General features: G+C 43.6%; 1 protein-coding gene across 2 annotated transcripts in view; it reads left to right on the top strand.

The window, feature by feature from the left end:
* Positions 1–27,595, top strand: part of LOC124798296 — a 346,948-nt gene that overhangs the window by 287,699 nt on the left and 31,654 nt on the right. For both annotated transcript variants that reach the window (XM_047261626.1, XM_047261625.1), the window contains one exon: positions 22,422–22,710. In XM_047261626.1, coding sequence (XP_047117582.1) covers positions 22,422–22,710 — 289 coding nt within the window. The remainder of the gene's footprint in view (positions 1–22,421; positions 22,711–27,595) is intronic.

The raw sequence follows: 27,595 nt of genomic DNA, 5'->3' as shown, positions 1-27,595 counted from the left end.
AGCTGTCATATAAATTCAGGACGATATGGAGATCTTTACAGAGAATATCTCGTGAAAATATACCAACTAGGTTCCAAGCTATAATCGGTAATGGCGGCGATTGGATTAACTATTAGGTAATTGTGCAATTAGTAATAACATGTATTTTCACGTACACATGTGTTTATAGTAGTCTTTTTATTTCGTACAGAGAATGGTGTGCACGTTCTTGTGGAACTGACTGTACTGCACAAAAATACCACTGGAGGAATGGCGTATTATCGTTGCAACTTGCCAATGAGGTGACAAAAGTCATGGGACAGCGATATGGACTCATCCAGGTAGCGGCAATATCGCGTACACGAGGTATAAAAGGGCAGTGTGTTGCCGGAGGTCTCAGTTACACTCAGGTGATTCGTGTGGAAAGGTTTCCGTCACGATCATGGCCACATGGGGGAATTAACAGACTTGGAAGTGGAAGTTGGGGGACATTCCATTTTGTAAATTGTTAGGCAGTTCAATATTCCACAGTGTCGAGAGCGTGCCAAGAACATAAAATTTCAAGCATTACCTCTCACCATGAACAACACAGTAGCCAATGGGTTTCATACAACGACTGAAAGCATCAGCGTTTGCATAGACTTGTCATTGTAACAGACAAGCAACACTGCATGAAGCAACTGAATAAATCAATGCGGGACATACGACAAATGTATCCATTACGAAAGAGTGGCGAAATTTGCCGTTAATGGGCTATGGCAGCAGGCGACCGATGTGAGTACCTTTGCTAACGGCACGACATCGCCTGCACAGCCCCTCCTAGACTCTTGACCATATCGTTTGGACCCTAAATGACTGGAAATCCGTGGCCTCGTCAGATGAGTCACGATTTCAGTTGGTGCGAGCTCATGGTATGGCTCCATTGTGATGCAGACCCCGTGAAAACATGGAGCCAAGTGTCAACTAAATGTTGTGCGAGCTGGTACTGGCTCCATAACGGTGCAGGCTGTGTTTACGTGGAATGCACTGGGTCCTCTGGTCCACCTGAACCGATCATTGACTGAAATGTTATGATCAGCTACTTGGAGAGCATTTGCAACTAGCCATGGATTTCATGTTCACTAGCAACGATGGAATATTTATGTACCACACTGCGCTATTTCACTGGGCCACAATTGTTCACAACTGGTTTGAAGAACATCCTGAACAATTAGATCCAATGATTTGGCCACCCAAATAACCTGACATAATAGAACACTAATGGGACATAATCGAGAAGTCAGTTCATGTACCAACAATGCTTTCGCGATTATGGATAGCTATAGAGGCATCATGGTTCAATATTGCTGCAGGGGACTGCCAACGACTTGTTGCGTCCATGCCACATCGAGTTGCCCCGTCCGCCCCGATAGCTGAGTGGTCAGCGTGACGGATTGCCATCCTATGGGCCTGGGATCGATTCTCGTCGGGGCGGAGATTTTCTCCGCTCTGGGACTGGGTGTTGTGTTGTCTTCATCATCATTTCATCCCCATCCGACGCGCAGGCCGCCCAATGTGGCGTCGAATGTAATAAGACCTGCTCCAAGGGGGCCAGACCTGCCCCGCAAGGGGCCTCCCGGCCAATGACGCCAAACGCTCATTTCCATTTCCATCGAGTTGCCCCACTACACTGGGCAGAAGGAGTTGCGATATAATATTAGGAGGAATCCCATGACGTTTGTCACCTCTGTGTACCTCCAGGACACATCAGTAATGTGTTGTCCTAGGAGCAGAAGTTTTGCACCACATAGTACGTAACACGCCCAGGGTAGTGTGTCGTCCTCTCGACAGTGACAAAAAAAAAAAAAAAGTGGAGGTCTTTTCTTTTCTGGCAGAACGCAACGCATAGTATGCCAATGCCTTATGTGGGGTGTCACAGGGCAACTACTTCTGGACAACTGTGATATGTTGTGCTTTGCATTTTACTGAAGCAGTTGATGCAAGTGAGGTGAAGCCTGTTGCAAAATGGCTACAATGTGTGCTGAAAAGTTATAAGTGCATTTCACTGCTGATGGTTCAAATGGTTCTAAGCACTATGGGACTTAACATATGAGGGCATCAATCCCCTAGACTTAGAACTACTTAAACCTAACTAACCTAAGGACATCACACACATTCATGCCCGAGGCAGGATTCGAACCTGCGACCGTAGCAGCAGCGCGGTTCCGGACTGAATGAAGCGCCTAGAACCACTCGGCCACAACGACCGGCTGCACTGCTCAGGAAGATTAACTGTTAAATGATGCAAAGTCAAAAATATATTGCTGACCGTTTTTCTGCACTTCACGTTACTGTGATGCAAATAATCCTCGTCTTCATGGTTCATTATACGACTAGCTGTCAGCAAACCCAGGCTATCCATCAATACTGTATAATGTCCCAGTAGATTTTCCCTGATCACAAACATTCATAAGAATAAAATATGACACAGACAAATACTTTTTATCTTGAATTGCATGTGACATGTCCTAGTTTAGTGTAGATACATACATATTGTTATTAGTTTTGTTATAGGGCCCATTGACGTAACAACAGCGCAATTGGACACCATTTGCAAACAATATGTACTCAAACCAGGCCCGGCGGGGTCAGGGATTTTCTCTGCCTCGTGATGGCTGGGTGTTGTGTGCTGTCCTTAGGTTAGTTAGGTTTAAGTAGTTCTAAGTTCTAGAGGACTGATGACCATAGATGTTAAGTCCCATAGTGCTCAGAGCCATTTTACTCAAACCAGGAAGGTTGTCACTAGACAACATCGTTTAAATGAAGTGTGGCCTCTTCTGAGAAAAGGACACATTTCAGATAGTCATCATCTTCCTCAATTTCAGCCAGCATGCCAACACCAAAGACATAACGAGCACGGTAATCCGTTGGTTGGAGCGACTGCATGATCTGAACTTTGTACTCACGTAAATGTAGTTGTTTAGGTAGGATGTGGTGCACTGATCTCTTTGGAATCAGCAGTTCACGTGAGGCTCTGCGATCTGACTTCTTGGGACTTTTCACGAAGGCGTCTCTCACTGTCTGAATTTTCTGCGCTCTAGGTCCAGGGATAGCCGTTGTAGGAAGATTACAGACACTCTCTGTTTCCTTAAACTTCGCATATGTCGTCTTGATGCTTTCAGCATCTGATAATTGTCTACGGTATGTCACCTGAAACTTTCTCTGGGCTGTTTTTTGTGACTGTGTCTCTTGTTATAAGATGTATTGGGCTTTCTGCTGGTTTGAGTAGATACATGTTGTCTACAAATGGTGTCCGATTCCGCTGTTGTTACGTCACTGGGTCATGTGTCAAACAAAGTAACAGTAAGTACGAACGTACACAAAAACTTGAACTTGTCACATGCAATTCAAGATAAAAATTATTTGTGTATGTGTCATATTTTATGCCTTAAGAAAGTTTGTAATCAAGGAAAGACTTCTGGGACACCTGGTATTAGTGCTTTGGTTAAAGTTAACAAATTTTTTTTTTCAACTTTCTTCCCAGACTGCCCTTGTGGACTGAACAGTTAATGTCTTGCGCTTTCATTTTCTGGGAAAGCACAAATGCGCTTCGTATTTAAGTTCTGCGTCCCTGTCGATGCAAAATGTCCTATTCTGTTTGCATGGCGCATAATTCCTTCTCCTAAGAAAACACGGCTTTAGAATTTTCCCTTCGTAGTTAACATGTCGACGCTCCACGGTGTGGATGTGTGCTGCAACTGAGTTGCTTGCCTTGCAAAAGAGAAGCATAAATTTGCACATTGGCGAAACAAGTGCGAAATGCCTTCATGGCAGCATAGATTCGTAAAACACAACGATAACTAATTACAAATTAGCTGTATAATTTATCATGTATGTGCACTGTTTTATATGTACACCGCCAGGAAAAAAATGCAACACCCTCAACGACAAGGTCATTTCATTGATGAGCGAGGTGACAGGAAGTTCATCATTGCCAGGAGTATATGATGACAAATTCGGACCAAATGAAACACATATTTCACATTAAAGGATGCCCAAACAGTCACATCAGTACACAGTGCATCATCCTCTGTCAGCAACTCAGGCATGAATTCTCACATGCAAATATTCATAAAGATGCTGTATGGCATACGACGATAGATTGTCCCAGGCATCATGTGCCTTTTGCTGCAGTTCAGCAATGGTACTCGCAGGCCCTGGAGAATGAATAACTTTCCACTTCAACAAGTCAATATCTTAAACTGGCGAGAGATCTGATGATCTTACTGGGAAGGCTGATATTTGTCCTTAACGACGAGCACGTATGCGAGTAGCACAGGTATAAGAAACAGCCTGTGTAGTGGGCACTGACTGCTTCGCCCAACAGAAACACCAACGTGACCACGTGATGTAACTGGTGCCGCCCCCCCCCCCCCCCCAGAAACACAAACAATGAGGGCCTAGATGAGACCTGTGTGTCGTGGGTTCGTGCACTCTTCAGTAAGCAGCTTACCAGGTCTGCTCCGCGCCACAGACGAGTACGTTCATCACTCGCATACAGACAGAACCTACTCTCATCACTGAAGACAACAGAGCGCCTTTCCACTCTCCAGTCAATTCTTTCAAGACGCCAGCTTAGCCGTACTTGGCTTTGTCCTGGTGTGGAAGGTAGCCTAGTCAGAGGCATACGTGACCTTAATCCTGTTGCAACGAGGCGGCTCTTAGCGATCGCTGGTGACACAGTGGGTCCATATTCCGTCTCTGGATGATCTTTGGTTGGCTAACGCTGCTTACACTATGCGTCGATCCTGAGACGTGTCTGCACTACGCGGACGTCCGAATCCTGATCTACAGGTGTGGGGATGTTCCACAGACCACTGTTCAAAGCAGCGACACACCTCCAATAGATTGTGCCCTACATGTGCAGCAGTCCGTGAGTACATCCATCCAGCTTCCCACAGTCTCACAATGCGACGCCATTCAAATGATTGTAGCTGTTCGACAGGAGTGCGCACTCATCACTGAAGCGTGGTTGTACCCTAGAATGAATATTGCAAACACAGTTCACCTTTAAACTTAGTATAGTTACTGCCTGTTGAGTCAAAACAGACGGGCCTTCTGAGCGCCATGTCATCGCCAATGACTGTGACAAATGAATCACTAATGCTACAACTCTTCAGCACACACAAACTTCTGCTGTGCCCCGGTGCCACTGAACACAGTCCTTGAAAGTATTGCATTTTTTTTGGTAGTGTATTTACATATTGTAAAACTGTGTCGAACAAAATACAAAAGTTATGCTGATTAACAGCTTACATGATCTCTGGTGTGACAACTGCTGCAAAATTTATCGACGCTCACTGGACACCTGATTTGATGTTATCTGCCAGTTCTGAGAATTTCTGCAAGTAGAGTAACGTTTCTGCTTACTGCCATGACACAATTTCCTCTGCTGTTGTGGACAACAAGTTATCTGATGTTTTCTGATAATCAGCAGCTTCATTTCTTCAGTATATCACATGGTCCTTTCATATACATCTTTCTGACCACATTCTAATCTTTCAACATTTACTTTTTTTTAGTTCTTTGTGGAAATTTGTTCGGAGTGCATTTAACCTACTTCGGCCTCGGCAGGAACTGACGTGTATTGTGCAATAGCAACCTTACACATTGTAATATATTGTGCAATGCATTGAACGAGTGACAATATTTTTAAACCTCTGCAGTCTTCTAAAATACATCACGCAAACCGCCACTGCCGTTCTCAAACAGTCAGTATTATTGCGCAGTGCTCAGTACTGCAAGTAAATATTGAGCGTGTGAGGGCCCTTTCATGCCATGTTGCAGGCGGGCATTATCTTGCCTAAATGTAAGCCCAGGATGGCTTGCCATGAAGAGCAATAAATCGTGGACTACCGTTGACGTACCACTGTGCGGTAAGGTTCCGCAGATGACAACCAAAGGGAACTTGCTATGAAAAGAAATGGCACACAAGACCATCACTCCTGCCTGTTGGGCCGTATGGGGGAGACAATCGGTTTGGTATCCCACCGCTGTGGCGTCTCCACTGGTCATCAGAGCTCTGTTCGAAGTAGGTCTCATTACTAAAGACAATTTTATTCCAGTCAATGAGATTCCAGGCCGAAGACGTGTCTGGAGACGCCCCAGACCGTGGTGAGATACCAACCTGACTATCGCCCATCATACGGCCTGACAGCCAGGAGTGGTGGTCTGGGGTGCCATTTCTTTTCATAGCAAGTTCCCTTTGGTTGGTTGTCATCTCCAGAACCCTTAGAGCACAGAAGTGAGTCGACGATATTCTGTGCCTCGTTTTGTTGAGCTTCATGGCAAGCCATCCTTCGCTTAGATATCAGCAAGACATTGCACGCCCACACATGGTGAGAGTTTCTACTGTTTGTATTTGTGCTTGCCAAACTCTACCTTGGCCAGCAAGATCGCCAGATTCCTACCCAGCTGTTTGGAGCACTATTGGCAGGACCCTCAAACCAGCTTGGATTTGTGACGATACAACGTGCCAGATGGACAGAATTTGGCACGATATCCTTTAGGAGGACATTCAACAACTCTATTAATCCATGCCAAACCGAATAACTGCTTGGATAAGGGCCAGAGGTGGACCAGCATGTTATTGATTTGCTCAATTTGTGTAGTTTTCTCTCTTGAATTAATTATCCATTTTTTCTGAAAATGTAATAATTTATTAGTCTGTACAAGTAGATCACATCTACTGGTTTCTGATCTATTCGGATAATTCCTTCGTGGTGGGTCGTTGTGTTCTTTTATTTACACTACAGACCATTAAAATTGCTACACCAAGAAGAAATGCAGATCATAAATGGGTATTCATTGGACAAATATATTATACTAGAACTGACATGTGATTACATTTTCACGCAATTTGGGTGCATAGATCCTGAGAAATCAGTACGCAGAACAACCACCTCTGGTCGTAATAACGGCCTTGATACGCCTGGGCATTGAGTCAAACAGAGCTTGGATGGCGTGTACAGGTACAGCTGCCCATGCAGCTTCAATACGATACCGCAGTTCATCAAGAGTAGTGACTGCCGTATCGTGACGAGCCAGTTGCTCGGCCACCATTGACCAGACGTTTTCAATTAGTGAGAGATCTGGATAATGTGCTGGCCAGGGCAGCAGTCGAACATTTTCTGTGTCCAGAAAGGCCCGTACAGGACCTGCAACATGCGGTCGTGCATTATCCTGCTGAAATGTAGGGTTTCGCAGGGATCGAATGAAGGATAGAGCCACGGGTCGTAACACATCTGAAATGTAACGTCCACTGTTCAAAGTGCCGTCAATGCGAACAAGAGGTGACCGAGACGTGTAACCAATGGCACCCCATACCATCACGCCGGGTGAAATGTCAGTATGGCTATGACGAATATGCGCTTCCAATGTGCGTTAACGGTGATATTGCCAAACACGGATGCGACCATCATGATGCTGTAAACAGAACCTCGATTCATCCGAAGAAATGACGTTTTGCCATTCGTGCACCCAGGTTCGTCGTTGAGTACACCATCGCAGGCGCTCCTGTCTGTGATGCGGTGTCAAGGGTAACAGCAGCCATGGTCTCCGAGCTGATAGTCCATGCTGCTGCAAACGTCGTCGAACTGTTCGTGCAGATGGTTGCTGTCTTGCAAACGTCCCCATCTGTTGACTCAGGGATCGAGACGTGGCTGCACGATCCGTTACAGCCATGTGGATGACTGTCATCTCGACAGCTAGTGATATGAGGCCGTTGGGATCCAGCACGGCATTCCGTATTACGACCTGAACCCAACGATTCCATATTCTGCTAACAGTAATTGGATCTCGACCAACGCGAGCAGCAATGTGCGATACGATGAACTGCAATCGCGATAGGCGAAAACGTGATGGTACACATTTCTCAAAAAAATGTTCAAATGTGTGTGTAATCTTATGGGACTTAACTGCTAAGGTCATAAGTCCCTAAGCTTACACACTACTTAACCTAAATTATCCTAAGCACAAACACACACCATGCCAGAGGGAGGACTCGAACCTCCGCCGGGACCAGCCGCACAGTCCATGACTGCAGCGCCTGGACCGCTCGGCTAATCCCGCGCGGCTACGCATTTCTCCTTCTTACACGAGGCATCACAACAACTTTTCACCAGGCAACGCCAGTCAACTGCTGTTTGTTTATGAGGAATCGGTTGGAAACTTTCCTCATGTCTCCACGTTGTAGGTGTCGCCACCGGCGCCAACCTTGTGTGAATGGTCTGAAAAGCTAATCATTTGCATATCACAGCATCTTCTTCCTGTCGGTTAAATTTCACGTCTGTAGCACGTCATTTTCGTGGTGTAGCAATTTTAATGGCCAGTAGTGTATTTATTTGCTTATTTCTTAGAGCATACTTCCTAGGAATCGCTCGGGGGCGTCGTGTCGTGCCAGCTGCACAGTCCGATGTTGTCACCTAGTTGGCTCTGAGCCTTATGGGACTTAACATCTGTGGTCATCAGTCCCCTAGAACTTACAACTACTTAAACCTAACTAACCTAAGGACATCACACACATCCATGCCCGAGGCAGGATTCGAACCTGCGACCGTAGCAGCCGCGCGGTTCCGGACTGAGCGCCTAGAACCGCTAGACCACCGCGGCCGGCCGTTGTCACCTAGGACGAGCTCGGTAGACAGAGATCGGGTTCGGCTGGAAACTGCATCGGTGTTGTCATGGTAGCTCTTGCAGGCGGCTTGAGCGTTATGTAGATCCTATCTGTGACCTGCAGCAATTTGTCGGGCGAGTTATTGCCATGTTCTGCCAACACTGTTTGTGCTTGTGTCGGTAGCTCTTGTTGCTAAAGGTGCAGTAACAAATCGCCGGACACTGGGGAGCTGTTTCTTAAATTACGTAGATGTCGCCAGAACTCTGATGGGACCTTGTCACCACGTTTCTCTTGGTACATTACTTGTCTAAGTACAAAAGAAAGTTTTTCTTGGTTGTTGATCGTCTTTTGTTGACAGAATATGTTTCCTATTACCGCGAACCAAGTTGAAACGTTCCTTCCCGACAGTCGTCTAGTAGCTTCTGTAGCGTCTAGTGAAGTCCTGTCGTGTCTATGGCCAGAGTATATGAATTCTTAGCGCTATGCGGTGCGCGAGACAAATCACCCGATGTATTGCTCCCTAGACTTCCTCCCAAAAATTTATTGGAGGACCTGGATAATTTGTAGGCCCTCCTACACCTTCGCTATAAAGCCAAATAAAAAGTCGCCAGCCTCGCTGCGTACTTCAAATTTCTGTTGAAATAATACACAGTTTATCCTCTTCTAATATCCCATGGGAAATCCGTTTCGTGCGTCGGACAACTTTTCCAGCTAGGCCGTTGCTCCACGCTGTATTAGGCCGCTTCGAACTTTACAGTCCGTGTACGCTCGTACGCTCGCTAACATCAAACCTCACCTCGAAAACCAGCAGTAGTCTAAGACGTTTCCCGCGCGCGCGAAAGCGAATACACTTCCTAACACTTCTGAACTTTCTACATCTACAGAAACAACCTCAGTGCTCCTTGACTGCGAACTTCCAAAATATGACTCCGCACCACCTCCGCCCCAGAGCGCTCGCTTCCCCTCCTGTATCCTACCACTGCCACTGACCGACTCTTTGATTTCGCGAGCTGCTCACAGCTCCATGACATTGTTTTCACATGCCAACATTTCGGCCATTCAGCCTCCAGAGCAGAAAGTAGTCACTGCGATTGGCCATCCCCTACCAACGCTCAGAGTACATATCAGAAGCTCATTTCGAAAGGTACGAAATCCTAAAACCTGAAAAACGAGATAACAGGTGGCAGCAATATTTAGAACCATTACTTATGTAATACGAACTTCTGTGTGTGCCAAAACGTGTCATACCCATTGATATTTCCCCTTAGGACTTGCGATTAGTAGCAAAGAGTACCAAATCTAGTCTTACTTCCAGTACGTACCAAATGCCGGCAGCCAGTCGTTGTTCTTCTTGGTAATGAGGTCACACACAACATGGCCGACATTTGTTTACCGACATTGTGTGTTGTAAAGACGCGTCTGGATTTTTTTTCATTGTGAGTTTTTAATTAAATTATGGAGTCTGATATAACAGATGAATACCGTGAATCAGCAACAGAAATCGAAGGAAAGGGGTATGTAGATCGGAAAAAATGGAATAAAATTGTTGCGAAACAAAATAACCAAGCAAAAAAGGCTAGTGCTAGGCCTCAAATTAGTTTTGAACATGACAGTGGCTTTCAGTGCTGTACGTTTATAGCCTACTGAGATTCAAGAGTTCCCTCACAGTTTCTATAAAGCATGTTTATTTTTATGTTTATGATGTCAATTTTTTTAAATTTACGCAGGAACGAAAGTCAAGTACAATACACCCAGGAAAAGAAAGTTGTGATGATGTCAGTCACCTTAAGGATGACAGATGTCCGTGGCTTACCTCCTTCTAATCCATAGATTTTTTTGTACAGTAGGTCTTTAATATTGTTCTTCAGGGAGATGGCACTACTGCAGAAAGTGCCAGGGATTCCCATTTATTACATTGTTCAGGTTGTGTGGAAGTGAAAATAAGGAGTAAAATATTTTGTGAAATAAAAATATTCTCACTAATTTTCTTTGCAGTGTTTCTAAACCTTTAAGCTAGTAACATTTCAAAATAACACATGAAGAGTGGAAACTGCAGTGTAAAAAAATTCAAATTATACAGTCCGGTACGTTTTACTGCTTGTAGTAATATAACGTAACCCCAGAACAGCAGTTACCAAACTTAGCTCAGTTTTCTGCCAAAAGGTATCGATTTTTATTTATGTAATAACAATCAAACAAATAAACATTTAACAGAGATACTTAGCGCAATGTGTCTCAAAGTCTCCCTGAATATAACAACAAAGCTACAAAACGTATTCTGATGCTGCTGTGGTTGTAAAAAACTTTTTTTCTCTCCTGTTAAATTACATTTAATGGATTTTGTACTTTTGGAAACGAGCTTCTCATATGTAAAATGCTATTGCATGCCGACACTTCCAGAAATTTGTTCCTAAAGCGCAACACGAAACGCCAGCCGTTCTGTGGGAAAAGCACTCGCCCTGGGAGACTACCCAGTCGGTCCGGGCCATCACCCTATAAACGGATTAAGAGAAGCCCGCCCTTTATCTCCAGACTGGAGAATAGCCACAGTCTCACGGACATTTCAGACTGGCACTCACAATAGCACTCACAATGGCGAACGGCACTCACCGACCGCCTCGGCCCGGAAATGATCCGTTACAAAGTTTGCGGCTGGATGGGCATAAACTGTGGAACCCGTAACTGCAGGCGCGGCACAGACGAACTGTCGTACAAATAGTTCGTTGTTTCGAACTGTGAACGCGGCACGGACGAGGTCGCTTTGACTGTTGCAGTACCTGAGTCTGACATGACCACATTTTCAGTCTTAGCAGGAAAGTTCATTGCAGCAAGGTGTGGGACTTCCTATGTCACTTACGTTCACAACTATGTAGTAGAGTCCCTCATTACATATGGGGCAACACGGGAGAAATTTACCTGCTTCGACGGACTTTGTAATTTCGGCTTAACATCGCCTCCCACTTCTACAAAAATGTCCACTGTACCACGGTGTGGAGACGTTTTCGTCGCACTGCGTAGCGTTCACGTTCAGAATCGCCGAGAGAACTAGCTCCAAAATCTTTATAACGTTGCACAGTTCGTTTATCTTGTCGATGATGGCATGGAATAGTATGTTGTCGTCATCCATTGTCTCCATGCGTAGTTTAGCCGTTTTTCGGAAATACCGTTCGCTGGAAGGCAAGAAACTTCTTAAAAAAGGTACGGCCAAACTTTCAGGAAACATTCCTCACTCACAAATAAAGAAAAGATGTTATGTGGACATGTGTCCGGAAAATCTTAATTTCCATGTTAGAGCTCATTTTAGTTTCGTCAGTATGTACTGTATTTCCTCGATTCACCGCCAGTTGGCCCAATTGAAGGAAGGTAATGTTGACTTCGGTGCTTGTGTTGACATGCGACTCATTGCTCTACAGTACTAGCATCAAGCACATCAGTACGTAGCATCAACTGGTTAGTGTTCATCACGAACGTGGTTTTGCAGTCAGTGCAATGTTTACAAATGCGGAGTTGGCAGATGCCCATTTGATGTATGGATTAGCACGGGGCAATAGCCGTGGCGCGGTACGTTTGTATCAAGACAGATTTCCAGAACGAAGGTGTCCCGACAGGAAGACGTTCGAAGCAATTGATCGGCATCTTAGGGAGCATGGAACATTCCAGCCTATGACTCGCGTATGGGGAAGACCTAGAACGATGAGGACACCTGCAATGGACGAGGCAATTCTTCGTGCAGTTGACGATAACCCTAATGTCAGCGTCAGAGAAGTTGCTGCTGTACAAGGTAACGTTGACTACGTCACTGTATGGAGAGTGCTACGAGAGAACCAGTTGTTTCCGTACCATGTACAGCGTGTGCAGGCACTATCAGCAGCTAATTGGCCTCCAAGGGTACACTTTGCGAATGGTTCATCCAACAATGTGTCAATCCTCATTTCAGTGTAAATGTTCTCTTTACGGATGAGGCTTCATTCCGACGTGATCAAATTGTAAATTTTCACAATCAACATGTGTGGGCTGACGAGAATCCGCACGCAATTGTGCAATCACGTCATCAACACAGATTTTCTGTGAACGTTTGGGCAGGCATTGTTGGTGAAGTCTTGATTGGGCCCCATGTTCTTCCACCTACGCTCAATGGAGCACGTTATCATGATTTCATACGGGATACTCTACCTGTGCTGCTAGAACATGTGCCTTTACAAGTACGACACAACATGTGGTTCATGCACGATGGAGCTCCTGCACATTTCAGTCGAAGTGTTCGTACGCTTCTCAACGACAGATTCGGTGACCGATGGATTGGTAGAAGCGGACAAATTCCATGGCCTCCACGCTCTTCTGACCTCAACCCTCTTGACTTTCATTTATGGGGCATTTGAAAGCTCCTGTTTACGCAACCCCGGTACCAAATGTAGAGACTCTTCGTGCTCGTATTGTGGACGGCTTTGATACAATACGCCATTCTCCAGGGCTGCATCACCGCATCAGGGATTCCATGCGACGGAGGGTGGATGCATGTATCCTCGCTAACGGAGGACATTTTGAACATTTCCTGTAACAAAGTGTTTGAAGTCACGCTGGTACGTTCTGTTGCTGTGTGTTTCCATTCCATGATTAATGTGATTTGAAGAGAAGTAATAAAATTAGGTCTAACATGAAAAGTAAGCGTTTCCGGACACATGTCCACATAACGTATTTTCTTTCTTTGTGTGTGAAGAATATTTCCTGAAATTTTGGCCGTACCTTTTTGTAACACCCTGTATGATTCGAAAAGCATCCCATATCAATAATAGTACTTATACTTTAAGGTACATAATTAACATTTATTTTCCAACGTAACGGGTAACATTTGTTTCATAACAGATCTTCCAAACGTGACGTCATTTTGACATCAAGCGTAATATTGATGACAGCGCGATCGGCTATCGACGTTGTGAAGAATATGAATATTATTGCTCCTCGATTCACTCGCAGCAATTTGAGCTGTCCTCTTAGGTTTCTGGCGAGCCATACACTCGGAAGTCGCCACATATTCGGAAATAAAGAGCCCGATATTTGCAGAGCAAAGAACACGAATTTTATTGTAGTTCGTTTTAGTCGCAGCATTTAAAGCCGTACTCACAAGTTCCCGCCGAACCACACACTAGGAAATCGCCACACATTCGTAAACAAACAGTGAAGAATTTGTGACAAGCAAGAATGTGAATGTTATTGTTCCTCGTTTCACTCACAGCGGTTTAAACTGTCCCCATAGGTTCCTGCCTAACCACACACTCGGAAGTCGGCACATATTCGGAAGTGAAGAGCCAAATATTTGTGAGAAGGAGCAATGTGATTCTGCAATACTGCAAATTAGAATACAAGCATATTTCGTGCTTTATTTGTAAACTATTGACGATAAGAACTCACTCCTGAGACAGCACTCTTATATGATGGCATTAACCGTCGATAAATCATGATGTGACGTTTAATCATAGCAAATATTGTAATAAATCATTCCAAGAATGATGTGTTTGTGTAAATTTCCGATACGAGTAAGTAAAGTCTTGTGATAGTCCCGCATCGAATGGTAAAAAAACTCGATAGCCGATCATGCGGTCGTCGATATTGCGTATGACGTCAAAATGTCAACACGTTTGCAGGAAGGGTTGCGAAATGAATGTTACCCCAGGATAACGAAAAGCACAGAACTAACGGGAGAACGCTAAAGATAAAAATTCATGCCGGAGAGGACGCATGTATCTATCGCTAATCTCACAACCAGAGATCTCTACAGTAAATGGATGTAGATCTCTCATCTTACTTACCATGTAACATAGTTGGGCGGCCGTCAACTAGGACTTACTTATTTGCAGATGTATAGCTGCAGAAACAGCACAGAAGGTGAAATATGAAGCAGACCAGTGCACTGTCAAAGTTGAAAATTAGTGTAAAGCTAATTCCCATTGTGTCAACCATAAAAAGTACAAGACCTGTATGTATCGTGGGATAATAACACTGAATTAGAGGAGAGCTCAAATGCTGTTAATTTCCATGGAATTTCAATTGATTCAAAATTATCCTGGGGCAGCCATATAGAAAATGGGGGAAGCAACATTAGCAAAGAAATATTTGCTCTAAGGAAGCTTCGTCTTTGTCTAAACGTGCCAGTACTTAAAGTGGTTTATTTTGCTTTAATACACAGTCACATTTTCTACGGCACAATACTGTTGGGACATCAAAGCAAGGCAGCTAATGTCTTCAAACTACAGAAGAAGGCAATAAGACTGATATGTAGCTTGGTACTCAGAGCTCACTGTAGGCCAAGCTTTAAAAAACTACAAATTATGACCCTACCATCAATATTTATACTACAGTGTGTAATGCATATTAAGGAAAACTATTCCAGTTATCAACAGTATGATATGCGACATTCTAACACAAGAAACAAACAGGACATAGATTCTTTCCAATGTAACTATAAAATTACACAAAAGTGCTTCCTATACAAGTCCATAAATTTGTTTAATGCCAAACCACAACATATCAGGGATCTTCCAATTCAACAATTCAAAAAAAAACTAAAAGAATTTCTTCTTGAGCTCAGCATTTATGAAATTGATGAATTTTTAAGAGAGGCAAATAATATGGTTTGACTACACTTTATGTGATCAGTTTGTATATGCTTCTATACCTGAGTAAGTCTGTAATTGGCTAAATTTACTATGCAATATCAATTTGTACCAGAAGTTTCTGTGTTTTGTATTTGTGTGAAGGTACTATAATTATTTGTGTAATATTTATACTGTGTAATATTTTCCTTGTTTTTTTTAATTATATCTGTAACATTTATACTGTGTAATGTTGACTTTCATAATGCCTCAGATGTTCTCTAAGGTCTCTACAACAGTAAAAAATCAAATCAAATCAAAATCAAATCAAATCGTCTGCAGATACTTGTCATCTGTGTAATCCGCCATGTTGTAATTGGGTCAAAAAATTACCACCGGTCTGTATGTAATAACGAATTCCTTACTTATTTCTGGCTTTGAAATCTATAGTGATGTAATCTACATCTACATCTACATTTATACTGCGCAAGCCACCCAACGGTGTGTGGCGGAGGGCACTTTACGTGCCACTGTCATTACCTCCCTTTTCTGTTCCAGTCGCGTATGGTTCGCGGGAAGAACGACTGTCTGAAAGCCTCCGTGCGCGCTCGAATCTCTCTAATTTTACATTCGTGATCTCCTCTGGAGGTATAAGTAGGGGGAAGCAATACGTTCGATACCTCATCCAGAAACGCACCCTCTCGAAACCTGGACAGCAAGCTACACCGCGATGCAGAGCGCCTCTCTTGCAGAGTCTGCCACTTGAGTTTGCTAAACATCTCCGTAACGCTATTACGCTTACTAAATAACCCTGTGACGAAACGTGCCGCTCTTCTTTGGATCTTCTCTATCTCCTCCGACAACCCGACCTGGTACGGATCCCACACTGATGAGCAATACTCAAGTATAGGTCGAACGAGTGTTTTGTAAGCCACCTCCTTTGTTGATGGACTACATTTTCTAAGCACTCTCCCAATGAATCTCAACCTGGTACCCGCCTTACCAACAATTAATTTTATATGATCATGCCACTTCAAATCGTTCCGCACGCATACTCCCAGATATTTTACAGAAGTAACTGCTACCAGTGTTTGTTCCGCTACCATATAATCATACAATAAAGGATCCTTCTTTCTATGTATTCGCAATACATTACATTTGTCTATGTTAAGGGTCAGTTGCCACTCCCTGCACCAAGTGCCTATCCACTGCAGATCTTCCTGCATTTCGCTACAATTTTCTAATGCTACAACTTCTCTGTATACTACAGCATCATCCGCGAAAAGCCGCATGGAACTTCCGACACTATCTACTAGGTCATTTATACATATTGTGAAAAGCAATGGTCCCATAACACTCCCCTGTGGCACGCCAGAGGTTACTTTAACGTCTGCAGACGTCTCTCCATTGATGACAACATGCTGTGTTCTCTTTGCTAAAAACTCTTCAATCCAGCCACACATCTGGTCTGATATTCCGTAGGCTCTTACTTTGTTTATCAGGCGACAGTGCGGAACTGTATCGAACGCTTTCCGGAAGTCAAGGAAAATAGCATCTACCTGGGAGCCTGTGTCTAATATTTTCTGAGTCTCATGAACAAATAAAGCGAGTTGGGTCTCACACGATCGCTGTTTCCGGAGTCCATGTTGATTCCTACATAGTAGATTCTGGGTTTCCAAAAACGACATGATACTCGAGCAAAAAACATGTTCTAAAATTCTACAACAGATCGACGTCAGAGATATAGGTCTATAGTTTTGCGCATCTGCTCGACGGACCTTCTTGAAGACTGGGACTACCTGTGCTCTTTTCCAATCATTTGGAACCTTCCGTTCCTCTAGAGACTTGCGGTACACGGCTGTTAGAATGTGGGCAAGTTCTTTCGCGTACTCTGTGTGGAATCGAATTGGTATCCCGTCAGGTTTAGTGAACTTTCGTCTGTTGAGTGATTCCAGTTGCTTTTCTGTTCCTTGGACACTTATTTCAATGTCAGCCATTTTTTCGTTTGTGCGAGGATTTAGAGAAGGAACTGCAGTGCGGTCTTCCTCTGTGAAACAGCTTTGGAAAAAGGTGTTTATTATTTCAACTTTAGGCGTGTCATCCTCTGTTTCAATGCCATCATCATCCCGGAGTGTCTGGATATGCTGTTTCGAGCCACTTACTGATTTAACGTAAGACCAAAACTTCCTAGGATTTTCTGTTAAGTCGGTACATAGAATTTTACTTTCGAATTCACTGAACGTTTCACGCATAGCCCTCCTTACGCTAACTTTGACATCGTTTAGCTTCTGTTTGTCTGAGAGGTTCTGTCCGCGTTTACACTTGGAGTGAAGCTCTCTTTGCTTTCGCAGTAGTTTCCTAACTTTGTTGTTGAACCACGGTGGGTTTTTCCCGTCCCTCACAGTTTTACTCGGCACAAATGGGCTGATGTGCAAGCATAATCGAAAAGTATTTTCACTTTGCTTTCTCGTGACATGGCAAAATCAGACAGCTGGAGCTCAATATCCAGACAGTGTAGAGATCACTGCTCGTAACACACAAATATAAAAATGAATCACTGCCACAATGTGATTGTTTGTTGCTATGGCAGCAGTTTTGTTAGCAAACAGATGTCTTAGTTAATCTGATTCAAGTCCAGGGATGTGCGTGTTCTGACCACGTTGTAGATGAGAGTCAGTACCACACCAAAGCATATTATCGAAAGTGTCTTCATACAGGGTGATTCAGCTGCCCCTAAGAATGCGACCGGCAATGTTATAGCTGGCCTTCATGAACCATGCGTGAGATTTCCATTTTCTGTCGCTTGCTATGCACAAACATTAGTGCTACAGAGAAATGAACAGGATCTTTTTGTAGGAAATGTAATGTAGTTAAATTATGTACTGGGATAAGTTTCCGCTACAGACCGTAGTTTTTGAGTTCTTCAAATAACGTAGAAAACTGACCTTCAAATACACTCCCACGCCCACTGCGTCCCTCACCGGTCTGAATTTCTGGAATGTCGTTCCTGGCACTCCCTGCTGCCACTACACAAATATTTGCGATTGCACGGATTATTTCGTACATTCATCCTTTTTTGGTGTTCGTTGACTGGCTTTATTACACCACCGGCTTAGTCGAGCACTTAAAAATTGTAAAATTTGTGTAAATTTTGGCTAGTAATTTTGTGAATTTTAACAGCATAAAATAAACAAATACGTTATTGCATTTGTCAGGCCCTTCTTCCTTATCTACCCTACACCTCGGATCTCGCATCTTCCGACTTCCATGGCCAATGAAGAATGCACTCTACAGGAAACAGTACGTGGATGATGAGGAGGTTACTGATGCAGCAAGACGTTGGGTCTGACATCAAATTGGTTCAAATGGCTCTGAGCACTATGGGACTTCACATCTGAGGTCATCAGTCTCCTAGATTTAGAATTACTTAAACCTAACTAACCTAAGGACATCACACACATCCATGCCCGAGGCAGGATTCGAACCTGCGACCGTAGCAGCAGCGCGGTTCCAGACTGAAGCGCCTAGAACCACTCAGGCACAGCGGCCGGCTGGTCTGACATCGATCAGTAGTGTGATACCGTGCGGGTCTACAGGTTCTCCCAGTAAGATGGCGTGAGGCAGTCGCATTGAACAGAAATTGCGTTGCAGCCAAAAGTGTGGGGAATAATATGATGTATTGGAATGCTGAATCACACCAATCTGGTTTCAGAAAAATAATGTGCTGCATTACTTATTGAACGCCCTCCATACATGAACAAGTGAGAGACATAATTTGTAGGATGCTTTCTTCACGTGCAAAGCACACACAGAGTCTGTGGAGGATACGGTGGCCGATGTGCAATGACCACTTTTCGTCCAAAGTGCTGGGCAAGTTCATTCGTTTGTTCGGAAGGGGAGGCTGACATTGTTTGTCTCCTTTTAACCTGCAATGACATAATCGAAGCGCATGGCCTACAGTCTTTCTCGAACGATTTTTCAGAAACTACTCAATAAAAGAAATTCATTTTTGCGTTATTTATGTAGCTTTGTATATCAGCTTCATCATGACATGTCCATCACTTAGTTAATGATCATAGTTATTGTGACATTTGCATTTAAGTAAGACACTGCATGAAATTCGAAAAAATTTGCAGCGAAAAGTAGGTGACAGTATGATTTTACGTATGGTGGACTTTACATAATATGTTGAGTGTATGAAATTTAGCTAAGAGATTTAATTTTTCTTTAGGTTTAGGTGAAGGTCTCTATATGCCACCAATGCCGAGAAAATACCACACTCATTTGTGATTGCGATAAAGCCAGAATGAAATATCCACAACATTCTTCACATTTCATAAAAGGCTTGATGTATCGAAACGAGATTTTGCCATATGGTAGCATGCAAAGAGGAAAGTATTTTCTCTTATGGTTATAATGCAAAAAAATATTCATCAAATACCTTGTTATTCCATTAACTGCAGACTATTTCGATGACGGAATATGATTTTTAAGGGGCATCGATAGCTGGTGAAATGGGAAATTATTTGGGCTTTGGAACAACATAAGTGAAGACATTACACATGTTTTTTTGTACTGAGGATGTCCTTTTTCATAAGCTGTTGACCTCACTTTTCCTCAGTTCCTCACCTAATAAACCAGGGTTTCAGAATTCTGTGGCTAGACGCAGTGGCCGAGCGGTTCTAGGTGCTTCAGTCCGGAACTACGCGACTGCTACAGTAGCAGGTTCGAATTCTGCTTTGGGCATGGACGTGTGTGATGTCCTTAGGTTAGTTAGGTGTAAGTAGTTCTAAGTTGTAAGGGACTGATGACCTCAGATGTTAAGTCCCATAGTGCTCAGAGCCATTTGAACCATTTTTTTTATTTAGAATTCTTTGGCAATTGCATGTGCATGGGATTTTTTTGAGATGATATTTGTGTAAACACCATTGTGTTTTGGCAAAAGAAGCAAATGTTAGCGTAGATCTAGGAAAATGTAGGTTTAGTCAAATTTGGCCATTCATAACGCTTCTCTGAAAGGTCCAAAGGATTAAAAGGATAGGCGAAAATAAATCGCAGTTTTTTGTTGCATTTTTAGTGGAATTACTTCTAGATACTAAACAATGCACAGGTGACAGTAGTTGTTTTTTGAACGGTCAACATGGAAGTGTTGCTGCGGAGGGGCTCCACTTAATATTTATAAAAGATGAGTGTATTCTTCAGTTTAGAGCAGCACTTCCCCTCCAGCACTCGGCATTTCCCCTACAACCCCCAGCCGGCCGCAGTGGCCGAGTGGTTCTAGGCACTTCAGTCCGGAACCGCGCTGCTGCTATAGATTCGAATTCTGCCTCAGGAACAGATGTGTGTTATGTCCTTAGGTTAGTTACGTTTAAGTAGTTCTAAGTCTAGGGGAGGGTGTGCATACCCACCAGATATGAAATGCACCAACTGAGACGCTAGATTTAAGACATAGGTTAGCATGTAGAAAGGTAGGATAAGGCTGTTTAGTATAGACTGCAGCGATACGAAGTTACCGGCCAGCCCAATGCCAGGGGCATGCCCTCTGGGATTAGCTTGGTGGGAAGGCCAACAACAATTAGGTTTATAGATCACTGGCACACTTGTAACACTGCAGGTAGCACAGTCTCGTAGAATAATAACAGAATAAAGACATATAAGTAACTAAAATTCAGACACAGGTCCAAATTAACAACTAGAAAATTAGAGAACCTTCTAGTGATAGATAAGTATTAAGGATTTACCTGTAGTGTAGAGATAACAGCTGCAAAAATTTAAAGTATGAAATTAGGACCCAATAATGTATTTAGATAGTGGGTCAATTTTTATAAATACAATAACTGAATAAAGAATTTGTTTAAAAAAAGTCTAGGGGACTGGTGACTTCAAATGTTTAGTCCCATAGTGCTTAGACCAGGGCCGGCCAGAAATTCTGTACGCACGCAGTGCTCCTGCACATGTGCAACTTCCGGGTCACAGCGTGCACGCCGCAGCCGTCAGCGTTTATGTAGTGCATGTTTCTACACACAGATGTCGCTCCTCTGTTACACAAAGTGCGTTATCGACACCTCGTATGTATATCACAACCTGGGCTGTATCTGTAACATCTGTTGCTTCACCGAGCACAACAGAGAAACAACAAAGTACTTAGCCTTATTTATTAGCTGCCTGTGCAGATCGCCGGCCATAGCACTGATACGTCTTGTCACAGTTTGTTTGGATAGACTGATTTCTTGAAACCTGCTAACATTCGTGGGACACACAAGTTCTGCAGCATCAATTAGACACCCTTTCACAAACTCCCCTTCGGAAAAGGGTTTCCAGATTGCGCAATTCTTAAAGCGTTTTGAAAACTTGCTCCCAGTGAAGGTTTAGTGTGATTGTCATTCCAGAAAATTGAAAACAGTACATTGTACAGCGTACAGTAAAATAGGCATAAATGTAACACAAGAAACTAAGAGTTCGAGAAGTATCAGTTACTTTGATGTACAGTAAAATCGAGTTGATGTGTCTCATCCATTTTCTGAAGGACATTTAATTTTCCTTGCCGTTCTTCACTGTTGAGTACACTACACTCGTCTTTGTGATATGTATTGTAATGTCTTTCAATTGAAAACTTACGCTGTGAGTTTTCACCAACGGCTACAAAAAAGAATTGCAGTTCCCAGTCATTTTTAAAGACAGAACATAGATCTCCCATCCTTTGCTTTTTCACAGTACTTGCCATTTCTCATTACTTCTCTGTTAAGGTTACGGTCACCAGGGGTAAACGAGACTGGATACGTTGCACTCTTGCTTGTACCACAGAGAAGTGGAGCCGCCGTCGTTCATTTAGGACACATGTCTAATAACAGATGTCGCTGTCGCACACATGCGCACACGTGCAGCACTTCCGCACGTCTGCACACTGTGCAGTGTTTGGCCGGCCCTGGCTTAGACCCAGTTTTTTTACCTACAACCCCCACCAGTACCATTCGCCCCACACGTGCCCTGCCAGTCGCACATCTACCTGCCTCATCCTCGAGCACTCTACGTGCATACCACAACTCTCGCTCAGAACTGGCAACACTGCAATCCCAGTCCCTGCCTCAACTGCGCGAACCGCCCTCGTTCGTAAATCCGGCTATAGGTGTGTTGTCTCCTGGGATTAGTATCTTTTTTTCCCAGCGTGCTTTAATGACTGACTGTCGTACATGTTGCAGGAACTACCTGAGCTGACATTCCTAGACGTGAGTGACAACCGGTTGACGGAGCTGTCTGCGGACGCGTTCAGCGGGCTGCCCGCGCTGCGCACGCTGCGGCTGCGCGGCAACCGGCTGCACGCGGTCAGCCACGTGCGCGGCCTGGCCGAGCTGCGCGAGCTCGACCTGTCGGCGAACGCGCTGGCGGGGCCGCTGGGCCCGCGCACGCTGCCGCGCGGGCTCGCCAAGCTGCACGCGCTCGACCTCTCGCACAACCAGCTCACCAGCGTGCGGCGGGGCGCGCTCGCAGGTACCTACGCGCCGCGATACCTCCGTCACAGAGCTCGCACCTTTTTGCTTCTTTATTTATTTGATAATTTTAACACTGCTTGTATGACATCTACATCTACATTTATACCCCGCAAGCCAGCCAACGGCGTGTGGCGGAGGGCACTTTAAGTGCCACTGTCATTACCTCCCTTTTCTGTTCCAGTCGCGTATGGTTCGCGGGAAGAACGACTGTCTGAAAGCCTCCGTGCGCGCTCGAATCTCTCTAATTTTACATTCGTGATGTCCTCTGGAGGTATAAGTAGGGGGAAGAAATATATTCGATACCTCATCCAGAAACGCACCCTCTCGAAACCTGGACAGCAAGCTACACTGCGATGCAGAGCGCCTCTCTTGCAGAGTCTGCCACTTGAGTTTGCTAAACATCTCCGTAACACTATCAAGCTTACCAAATAACCCTGTGACGAAACGCGCTGCTCTTCTTTGGATCTTCTCTATCTCCTCCCTCAACCCGATCTGGTACGGATCCCACACTGATGAGCAATACTCAAGTATAGGTCGAACGAGTGGATGGGTGGAACTTTGAAATATGTATCTACGAGGGTCACTCCAAAAGAATTGCACACTATTTTTGTAAAAATACAGTTTCATTCTGCATGTGTGAAAGTTTTACAGTGTGTAAATACATCCTTCCCGCTTGTTTTCAAACTTAGTTCAACCTGTTCCCATGAGTGGCGCCATCACAGCATGTCTGCAAGAGGGCTGCTACACTTGACGTTCGTCAGAAGCAACGTGCTGCCATAGAATTCCAGTGCTGTGAAAACGACACAGTGGCAAACATCCACAAGAGGTTAAAAAAGGTGTGTGGAGATGCTGCTGTCGATCTCAGTACAGTTAGTCGGTGGGCAAGCAGGTTACGCGATGAAAGCGGGCACGGCAATATTGAGGATTGTCCTCGCAGCGGCAGGCCTCGTACTGCACACACTCCAGGCAATGTGCAGAGAGTTGACGAATTGGTGACTGCTGACAGACGTGTCACAGTGAACGAATTGTCACGCTACACTGGGATAGGGAAAGGAAGTGTTTGCAGAATACTGAAAGTGTTGGCGTTAAAAAAGGTTTGTGCCAGGTGTGTTCCCAGGATGTTAACAGCGGCTCACAAAGAAAGAACAAAAACGGTATGCAGAGAACTTTTGGAACAGTACAAGAATGGTGGAGATGAATTTCTTGGAAGAATTGTGACAGGTGATGAAACATGGCTCCATCGTTTTTCACCAGAGACGAAGAGGCAATCAATGGAGTGGCATCATGCAAATTCACCCAAGCAAAAAGTTCAAAACCACACCTTCTGCTGCAAAAGTTATGGCTATGGTGCTTTTCGATTCCAAAGGATTCATGCTTGTGGACATCATGTCAAGTGGAACCACCATGCATATGTGATGACACTGAAGAAACTTCAAGCTCGACTGAGTCGTGTTCGAACACATCGGCAAAAGCAGGATGTTTTGCTGTTTCATGACAACGCACAGCCACATGTCAGTCAAAAAACCATCGAAGCGATCACAGTACTCGGATGGACAACACTGAAACACCCGCCTTACAGTCCTGACCTGGCTCCATGTGACTATCATCTCTTTGGGAAACTGAAAGACTCTCTTCGTGGAACAAGGTTTGAAGATGATGACTCCATTGTGCATGCTGCCAAACAGTGGCTCCAACAGGTTGTTCCAAAATATTACCGTGCGAGTATACAGGGGCTAGTTCCAAGATGGCACAAGGTAGTTGAGATGGATGGAAATTATATGGAGAAATGAAAATATTGTTGCTAAGGGATGTATCTACACACTGTAATACTTTCAAACATGTAGAATAAAAGATGGTTTTTAAAAAAAATAGTGTGAATTTCTTTTGGCGTGACCCTCGTAATTTGTATCAGCTGCAAATAAATATTTAATGGTGAATGATGCAACCAACCACAAATACTGTCTAAATGTTTTATTGTAGCGCCATAACCGATTTCTGGCTACCATGCCCATCTTCAGATGGCTAATATTTTTAGTTACAGAGATGTCGTGACCAACAGCATGTCGTCTGCTCCCTAACTGCCCACATTTATTTGAGTATTTCGTGTTATTTTATAAGTTGTATATTAATAAAAATACACTTAAGTGCTTACAATCGCTTATGCATTATGCAAAATAGTTGTTTTCAACTACATCAGTTCCAATAGATGGTGATTTGTTTTGTTTTGGTTCATGCAGTTCATGGTTGATGTATATACTATTAAACAGAAAATATACATTCACACCTGCAGCTCACCGTAATACAGTTTAAATGAGAAGCTGGAGCTTGCATTTTCTAGATAATTTCCTTGGCTCTTCACAGAAATCAAACACAAATTGGATCCCCAACAGTCATGCCACTGCAATTTAAGCTGTTAGCATATAAAAGTATAAATATAGTCCGCCTCCATAGCATAGCAGTAGCGTTACTGTCTACCACACAAGGGGCCCGGGTTCGATTCCCAGTAGGGGATTGGGTGTTGTGTGTCCTTTATCATCATTTTCATCATCATTGACTCGCAAGTCGCTGATGTGGCGTCAACTAAAGAGGACTTGCAATACAGCAGCTGAACTCCCCCACATGGGGCCTCCCAGCCAACAATGCCATATGATCATTTCATTTGTGTAAATATAAATTAACATGATGAACCAAAGCCAACAGTACAGCCATAGTGGTAACACCAGTACCTGTCAGATCACCAAAGTTAAGCACTGTCATGCTGGGCTAGCACTTCGATGCGTGACCACCCAGCCTGCCAAGCGCTGTTGGTAAGCAGGGTACACTCAGCCCTTGTGAGGCAAACTGAGGAGCTACTTCATTGAGAATTGGTGGCTCCAGTCTCGTAAACTGACATATGGCTGGGAGAGCAGTATGCTGACCACATGTCCTTCCATATATGCATCCAGTGATGCCTGCAGGCTGAGGATGACACAGTGGCCCAGTGGTAGCATTGGGCCTTAGTGGCCTGTTTGGTCAGAGTTTAGTTTAGTATGATGAACTAAGGTGTTCTCATCCCACCCTCCAACTTTTTAATTTTGTATTTCCTAAAGCTAACTTATAAACTGTAATTATATTCAAATATCTGTACATATATTCCCTGCTGGGTCGGAGATTCTGTCTGCTCAGGGAATGGGTGTTGTATTGTCCTAATCATCATCATTTCATCCCCATCGACGCAGAAGTCGCCAAAGTGGCGTCAAATCGAAAGACTTGCACCTGGCGAACGGTCTACCCGACAGGAGACCCTAGTCACATGACATTCATTCATAGTATGCAGTCAGTTGTCTTCGAAGTATTTCATCAAAAATTTCCCCTCACAGTAATAAAATAATTGTCCTAATGCCTTTTATCAATAAGTTTACTCTTAGAGCACAAATATTGTTCTGTTATTAACATGCTGCATTCTTGACATCCCACACACAACCTTTGCTTTGTTTATATATTTCGTCAATATGAAATGAGTGATATGCTTGTATCTTTGCTTACTGGTAATATATCCACTGTAAATAAAAAAATCAAGTGTGTAGCACATGTGTGATGCTCAACATTGGCATTAAAAGTATTATGAAGTGTGCCACAGTAATTTATATACAATATATGTACTGTGTGGAATCAACAACATATATATCAATTAACCATCTGAAGATAGGCATCGCAACCTGAAACTGGTTACAGCACTAAAATAAAACATTTAAAAAGTTCTTGAGGCTGGTAGCATCATTAACAGCCATGGAGTTCACAAGATCTAACACAGATAAAATAACAAAGAAATATTTGCCACTATTTAAGTTACAACCCTCATACAAGCAAACAAATGCATACAACCTCCATGATGGTGTCTTACATGTATGCATTTTGTATCAGTTGTAAATAAATATTTGCCACTATTAAAGTTTTACTGTCCTCCAAAGTATCAGCAGCTTTGTATATAACCCACTGCAGCGATTTGGAACTTGTAGGATACCATTAGCAGTGCCAGTTATGTTGATACATGGTGCAATCTATTGCCTGACGAATCTATATAACAATTCTAAATTGAATGCCATAAAATGCTTGCTTCGTCTTATCAATAAGTTGAAGACACAGAGGCTTAATTCAGGATATTATGGGAGATGGTACAGCACTTCCTAGATTTATCGACCCAACAAGTTAGTCACATCTTCCTTTGTATGAGCCAACCATTTTTTCCCAAAAGAAAATGTGTTTGATTCTTTCTTAATCCTGGTCCCATGTAGTGTTTCAACAATGAACAGTAATACAGTACACTGATAGTTTGCTATTTAAGAATGGTATGTGTTAGAACAATGTCATCACAGTCATCCATGGGAATCACCACAAATTTCACATTGCTGGGGTTCTGAGGAACTTCCGATCATCATGGTTGCCCTTAATATGACATTGGTGCATCAGGTGTACCTCATAAAATTTTGCACATATATTGTTCAATGTAATGAAAGCTTTGATCATAGCAACCCAAGCTCTGAGCTATTGTAGTCATTTCTGCATTTCCATCAAATAAACCAGAATGCATCATGATACCATTTTTCTCTATCGCAGAATGTGAAGCACTGTCACATGCAACTAATCCTGTCTCTCAGGCCATATCACAAATCTTTTGGTGTCAATCACTGTATCATAAAATGGTAAGAGCAGACACTTCTTCATTAACACAAGGACGACCTGGCCAACGAATCCCTGCTGCATTTTGGCATCCTTCATTGAAAGCTTTTATCCAACTTGACACTGTTCTGAAAGACAATGCAGATTCTGTGAATGTCTCTAGAGGACCTTGATGACACTGTCATACTGCAAGTCCTCTAGCACATAGAATTTTTATATCACTT

This window comes from Schistocerca piceifrons, chromosome 5 (assembly GCF_021461385.2).
Source record: "Schistocerca piceifrons isolate TAMUIC-IGC-003096 chromosome 5, iqSchPice1.1, whole genome shotgun sequence".
NCBI classification, from domain to species: Eukaryota; Metazoa; Arthropoda; class Insecta; order Orthoptera; family Acrididae; genus Schistocerca; species Schistocerca piceifrons.
Note: the sequence above shows the minus strand (reverse complement) of the source record. Positions and strands in the feature narration are given on the sequence as shown.